The sequence below is a fragment of the Octopus bimaculoides genome, chromosome 25 (genome assembly GCF_001194135.2).
Source record: "Octopus bimaculoides isolate UCB-OBI-ISO-001 chromosome 25, ASM119413v2, whole genome shotgun sequence".
NCBI classification, from domain to species: domain Eukaryota; kingdom Metazoa; phylum Mollusca; class Cephalopoda; order Octopoda; family Octopodidae; genus Octopus; species Octopus bimaculoides.
The window spans coordinates 15,212,090-15,219,141 of record NC_069005.1 but is presented as its reverse complement, the minus strand read 5'-3'; the positions used below and the strand labels follow the sequence as shown (position 1 = coordinate 15,219,141).

Sequence of the window (7,052 nt, the reverse complement as noted above, 5' to 3'; positions counted from 1 at the left end):
CCTGCAGCTGTCTCACTAGAAATAAGGCATCAGTAGTGCTTTTACCTGGCACGAACCCAAACTGCATCTCATCTAAATTGATTCGCTCCCTAATTAGTTGGGCTATGACCCTCTCTGTAGCTTTCATAACCTGATCTAACAGTTTGATGCCTCTGTAATTATTTGTATCTAAAGCGTCACCTTTACCTTTGTAGCAGTTGACTATGATGCTGCTACACCAGTCATTGGGTATGACTCCTTCGTGTATCACCTGGTTCGTAATATGGGTGACTAGGCTATAGCCAACACTGCCAGATATTTTGAGCATCTCTGCAGTGATTCCTGATGGGCTGGGGGCTTTCCCGGTCTTCATACTCTTAATTGCTTTATCTACCTGGTACTATCTATATATATATATGTATAGGGACGTACGTATCTATATATATATATATATATATATATATGGATGATATATATATGCAGATGTATATATATGTGTGTGTGTGTGTATGTGTGTGTGTGTGTGTATGTGTGTGTGTGTTAAATAAAAGGAGACAACAAAGCCAAGGCAGTGTGAAATTTCTAGAACATTTATGAAGAGAAAAGTAGTCTTACAGCTGTTTCAAGGATGTGACAGATATCCCTTCATCAGAGACAATATGAGAGAGTTAAGTAGAGGGAAATAGTAGAGTTTAATATAAGAAGTTATTTTGGAAAGTACAAAGGGAAAGAAAAGTATAAAAATAAGAATATATGTTGTTTGTCACAGCTGCTGTGCTGTGCAGAATGGGTAGAAAAGGCTTCTTGGCCATGGTATAGGACTTCGTATTTTGTTATTACAAATGGATCAAATGGATAGTGTTTCGGTGCTGCTGTTGTTGTTGCTGCTGCTGCTGCTGCTGATGGTGTTGATTGTGGTGGTTCTGGGGCTGCTGGTGGTGGTTGCATTGGTAGTGTTACTGCCTCCGTGTGTGTTGCCGGTGGTTCATGTGTTGGTGTTATTAAGCCTGCTGATGTTGATGTTGCTGCCGTTGTTGCTGCTGATGCTGCTGTTGTAGTTGCTGGTGCTGACCTTGACGATGATGTTGCTGGGGCTGTTGGTATTGGTGTTGGCAAAGGTGGGGATGGTGGTGGTGTTGGTAATGTTATTGCTGGATGTGGAGGGGGCTCTGTCGGGCAGCAGCAACATTGACAACTACAACCGCAACAACAGCACCGACAGCAGCAGCGGTAGCAGCAACAACAACAGCAATAGTAGGCACAACACCAACTCCATGCATACAAGGGAATACATTGGATGCGCAGGAACTTCCTTTCAGAAACGTCTTTCCAGTCGTAGAGCCTCCTTTCAGGGTCCCAGAAAGGAAATATGGAACATCGCTGGCCAACCATATCTGGCAACTGAAGAAATATGGAATTCCATACTCGATATGGAAAAAGTGGAGGATGCTTTCAAAGACCAGACTTATCCCCACCAATCAATTTTTTATCCCTTTGAATATTGGAGTTACATCCCATGCCTTTCTTGACAAGAATTATCATTAACACTAAGGATGTTTTTTTTGTTTATTGGAAGTGTAATTTTAATTGATTAAAAATAGGAATTTCTCAACAAGAATCATCATTAATGGTAATGATTGTTTTCTTTTCATTTCAGATGTAATGTTAAATGATTAGAAATAAGGAGGAGAAGCTCATTACATTAATTATATCAACCCCACTCCATCACCACTTAATTATACTGATGACATATATATCACTATATGTTCAAACCGTACTCAACCATTGTGTTGATATGAAAGCAAAGCACATAATTCTACTTACCATCTTCTGCAGCAATAGGCTCCATTTCTGTTTCCATTGATGGTTGATGGGTATGAAGTAGAAATTCAGAAATGTATATATTAAAAAAATATCATCTTAACCAGGCACACATAAATTTTGATATAAAAGAAATAATATTGACTTCTTTAGAAAAAAAATGCTTCTCTACATTTATACCAATAACACAACACTATGTAACAAAATTTTAATTTTTTTTTCATCTTTGGTCATTAAACATTATTTCCTATTTGCTTCTATCTAGAAATCAAAAGAAATGACTACTTTCTCTTCAAAGTTTGCTTTTGTGGCCTGGACACCAATGTTTTGAAACTGAGCTCCTATTTTCCATTACATTTCAGACAGATTCAGTTCTGAGTTGCTAGAACAGAAATATTCTGCTCAATACCACAAATTTTCTTGTCAGTTGCTTGGTCTTAACCACTTGAGCATGTCCCTTAGTGGCTGACAATATGTGCATCTCTTACGATGAGCAGGAGTAATGGGGAAGCTTGAGGGCTGTGTGTTGAGAGGGATTCTTTGTGGTTTGAATAAATGTAACAAAAGCAAAGTTTAAAGGAAATATTAGTCATTTATCATACTTTCTAGAGGTAAACAAATAAGAAGTAACAGTTGCTATTGAAGGGAAAAAAATCGTGTTACACAGTGTAATATGCAAAACACTTCATTTTTAAGTTGGTCCAGTCTATTCAACTGTAAATGAGTTCCAGCAATTGCTAGGAAATTAACCCTGTAAGGGACAGGTGCTCTATCCAGGTGTGGAAACTGGATTAAGCTCTGGTCTTAGGAGTCCTGTGGTTATAACAGGCCTAAGTACTAATAAGTCAGTGAACAAGCTTAGGTACTTTTGCAATTCAATATATTTGTTCTAGTAAGGCGATGAGCTGGCAGAAACAATAGCATGCCAGGTGAAATGCTTAACAGTATTTCATCTGTCTTTATGTTCTGAGTTCAAATTCCACCAAGGTTGACTTTGCCTTTCATCCTTTTTGGGTCAATAAATTAAGTACCAGTTGCATACTGGGGTCGATCTAATCGATTGGCCCTACTCCCCCAAAATTTCAGGCCTTGTGCCAAGAGTAGAAAAGAATATATTTCTTCTAGTTACCTGCAGTTCACTAAATGTAATTGAATATTTATAATTCACTTCAGAAACTATTTTTGGTTTCTCTGCTAAGTATTCTGTACCTATATACCCTGTTTCTATCTAAGACACTAGTTCTCAATCAGGACCCATAAGGCCCTTGGGGGTCCATGTCAGATCTCTCAGTTGCCATTTGACCTGCCAGAAACCACAGTCAAATTTAGTTTAAATCACATCACACCAGAAAGGATACATTTGATAATGTATTCTTGGACCCCTCAGAAGAATCAGGATGGTTGTGGCCAGAATGCCTTTGAGCATAAGCCTACATGAGTGGTTCTCAACCAGGGTCCATATGGCCCTTGGCGATCCATATAAGGTTTCATTGTTAAAATTTATGTGCAATAAATTGATTATACTTCTGCAATATACAAAATATTTTAATTTCTTATAGAATTCCTAATAATATTTAATTATAAAGATACAGTAGAGTAAAACAGGAATCAAAGCTATCCATAGACATGAAATGGTCGAAAACCACTGATTTATAATCTTTGATATATGTATGTTACTATCTGATAACTATAATCATCCTTACAAAATGTATTTCCACTACAACAAGAAACCTGTTCCTGTTCCTTCCATCATACTTCAATTTCTCAACACCAAGAATAAAGCTGCCTTCCTCTCCACTAAACTCTCTCTCAGTCAAGCAGGCTTTTGTCTTGCGAGTTACATGACCTCACTTGTGGTGATGCCTTGAAAAACGAAGAGTACTAATACCATCTGTAAAGTGGTTAGCATTAGGAAAGGCATTCAGCTATAGAAACCATGCAAAAGCAGATATTGGATCATAACACAGTCCCTGAACTCATCAAATCTTGTTGAACCATAGGAGCCTGTCAAACAATTCAGCCAATGCCAACAGGAAAGATAGACGTTGAGTGATTATGATGATGATGGTGGTGGTGGTGGTGGTGATGGTGGTGGTAGTACTTGTGGTGACCTCTACAGCTATACACCTACATCTATGTCACTGTATCTATCTAGAGGTATATGTTATTAATATTTCACTTAGGCATCATGGTAGTAATAACCTGGTGTAGAACTCAATATACATATGCTTCTGAACAAAGCATTAGTCAAGTATAGAGCAGTAATAAGAAAATGAAATGACAAAGGAATAAACAATTATCTTATGAACTTCATTAGCTTGCAGCTGTTTCTGCTAATAAGATGCAGTGGACTCATAGTTGAGTGCCTGGGTAACACCTTATAGCTTCATCAAAGCCTTGAATATGAAGCACACTGTATTTTGTTATATGCTATTATCAGAAGCTGTACTCGTGAGTTAGCTTCTATCTCCATTTGCAATCAAACTCTGTAACTCTTTAGCATTTAAACTGGCCGCATCTGGCCCAAATATTCTACCTGTTTTTTTGTTGAAGCTGACCAGATCCAGCCTCTCACAGTTACCCTACAATGTTAATCTAAAAATAAATGATCATGTCTTCAAATCTCAACACTACAAGATTAATGTTTTAAAAATAACCATTACATATGACTGAATACTAAAGGGTTAAATTTTCTTTTTTAGGGGTCAAGGATCAGCTACATCCCTTTGAAAAGCCCATCTTTGATCTCTTCTTACATTTTCCCACGGCTTACATGTATATCATATATACTATTTTACATATAAAATTATCCCTGCATAGTCCTGACCCTATTTCCATCACTGGCTAAGTTTATGTAAGTAAAAAGTAAACTAACTGTGACACAAAAGACTAGCTGAAAGCTATCAGCAGTTCAATGGTCCACAAATACATTCAATTTCAAAAATGTCTGAGGCCCACAAAGAACACCTCAGTGATCCACTTTTGAGCCATAGCCCACCAGTGGCTGACCATGGGGTTACCAGGAGAACTCACAAAAGATTGTAATGCTTTTGAAGGCTTTAGCAGAGAGATGTTTGTGGGTAGAGAGGCAGTGTGGTGTAAGGTGACCTACCCTAATCTATGGAAATCTTTCTCATCTTGTCAAACACTGACCCATCCTGTATAACATCTCACTTGTAAAGCATTCATTACAGTATCACAGTATTGGGCAGATCATCAGTACTTATACACCACTGGTCACAATGCACTTCCAATTCCTTCTTGATTGGGCCATTTTTTTTTTTTCCATCTTGATCCAAACTGCTTGACTAAATTGTCTTCCCATCATCGTGGAGAACTTCCAAGTGGCCTTTTCTAATCTCTTGGATACCACTTGACAACCGCATGGGCACAACTGCATGGGCCCACATGTTGCCTGTGAACCATGCAACATGTCCAGTCCAGCAGAACGTGCACTTTTGGTACTCTGTGATGACATCATTCAACTCTGCTTCATTCTCAAATCATTTCATTTCAAATGTGCTCTCTTAGTGATGTTCCTACCATGGATCTATCCATGGCCCACTGCACTGTAAACAATCAGAACTTTTATCTCAAGTCTTTTTTTCTCAACAACTACTAAAATGTTAAGCATAGTATTCAAAGTTTAATTGCACTGTGTGAGATGAATATAGTCTAAATTGTAAATTTTGATATCCATACATTGTGGAACATAGTACTGAATGTCTTGCTGTGCTTTGTGACATGATTCAAAACCAAATTGCTTGTCTGGGCAATTACAGACTGTGGATACTCATTAAATACTCACTACTGATGCTATACACAAATAAAATGGAACCTAAGTAAAACCTAAAATTTAATACAACATTGCTACTTACCTACATTTTCATCTCTGTAAACAGTAACTTCCCCAACAAAAGAAACAAGAGATTTTATATCTGTTAAAAGGAAGAGATACATGTGAATTAAAACTGAATTTCACAATATTTTAAAAAAAACTTATAGAAGATGTTTGGCAGGTTCAAAATAAATATTTCTTACAGAAATACTAGCTTTGTTTCAAGAACAAATTTTTTTACCCTCATTTTTCTTTGTGTGGTTTGGCTTGGCTTGATGCTTTGCTTGTGCTTGATGAGGCTGGGGACACATTTGTGTGGTGCCACATAAAAGCACCCATGCAGTATCGCGTAACAAAACACTCAGCACACTCAGTTAAGTGGTTGGTGTTAGGAAGGGCATTCATCCATAGAAACCATACCAAATCAGACTGGAGTCCAGTGCAGCTCCCCAAACCATCTAACACATACCAGCATGGACAACAGATGCTAAATGATATTGATGATGATGATGATGATGTGTAGAGCCGACCAGGTCCACCAGTGCTCTCCATCGCTGATGGTCTCATAACAGCTGCTCTGCATCCTCCAAGATGACATTAAGCTTCTGGAGATCTTCCCCAATCACATCTAGCCATCTGGTGTGAGGCTTGCCACAAGGTCTCTTCCATCCCACAACAGCTGTTGTGTCAAATAAGAGTATAACATTTGCAACACAAAAACTGCTGGGGTATTTAACTCCCAAAATTCAGAGGTAGATAAATTTATATCACTGATTAACAAGTTGCAGCTGGCTGAAATATTAACAGAAAAAACTTTCAGGGGAAGAAAACAGAAAAAAAATTAATGTATATGGAAGCATTTTGAAATTCTGGACAATAAAGGCCAATATGGCAGGAACCACAATTAATTAAAAAAATGTCAGGAAAAGTTCAGAACACACGACTATATGTGTATCTTTATCTAACTACTTACTATATTTATCTATCTATCTGTCTGTCTGTCTTTCTATAATCTATCTATCTATCTATCTATCTATCTATCTATAAACATAATTAAGGGATCAGCAACAGTTGCTTCACCACATACCGAAGTTCAGAAATAGCAGCTAAAGTGCTAAAACTCCAACAGATAGCAATATTTGTAACTCACAAAGGGCTTGGTAAAAATTATTAATTATTAATTTATTAATAAATTAATAATCCTTTACCCTTTTATCTGTAGTAATTATTCACTCCCTGATAGTAAACCGCAGATTTTCTGCGGTTTTGCTTGTGACGCACATGGTAATTCTTGAGGAAGGATGAGGACTGACTGGCCTATGTAAGTTCGGAGGTGTTGTTCCTATTGTGCTGATGCATGATGTCGCTCGGTCATGCATGCACAATTGCCAGCATCGTCAAATTTGCAAACTGG

At 37.7% G+C, this 7,052-nt stretch overlaps 1 protein-coding gene across 1 annotated transcript in view; it reads right to left on the bottom strand.

Annotated features, from left to right (window-relative positions):
• LOC106877388 (EF-hand calcium-binding domain-containing protein 5) overlaps window positions 1-7,052 on the bottom strand; it is a 207,420-nt gene that overhangs the window by 94,855 nt on the left and 105,513 nt on the right. Inside the window, exons 10-11 of the mRNA XM_052976829.1 lie at window positions 5,679-5,738; window positions 1,804-1,830 (exon numbers count right to left, since the gene is read on the bottom strand). Coding sequence (XP_052832789.1) covers window positions 1,804-1,830; window positions 5,679-5,738 — 87 coding nt within the window. The remainder of the gene's footprint in view (window positions 1-1,803; window positions 1,831-5,678; window positions 5,739-7,052) is intronic.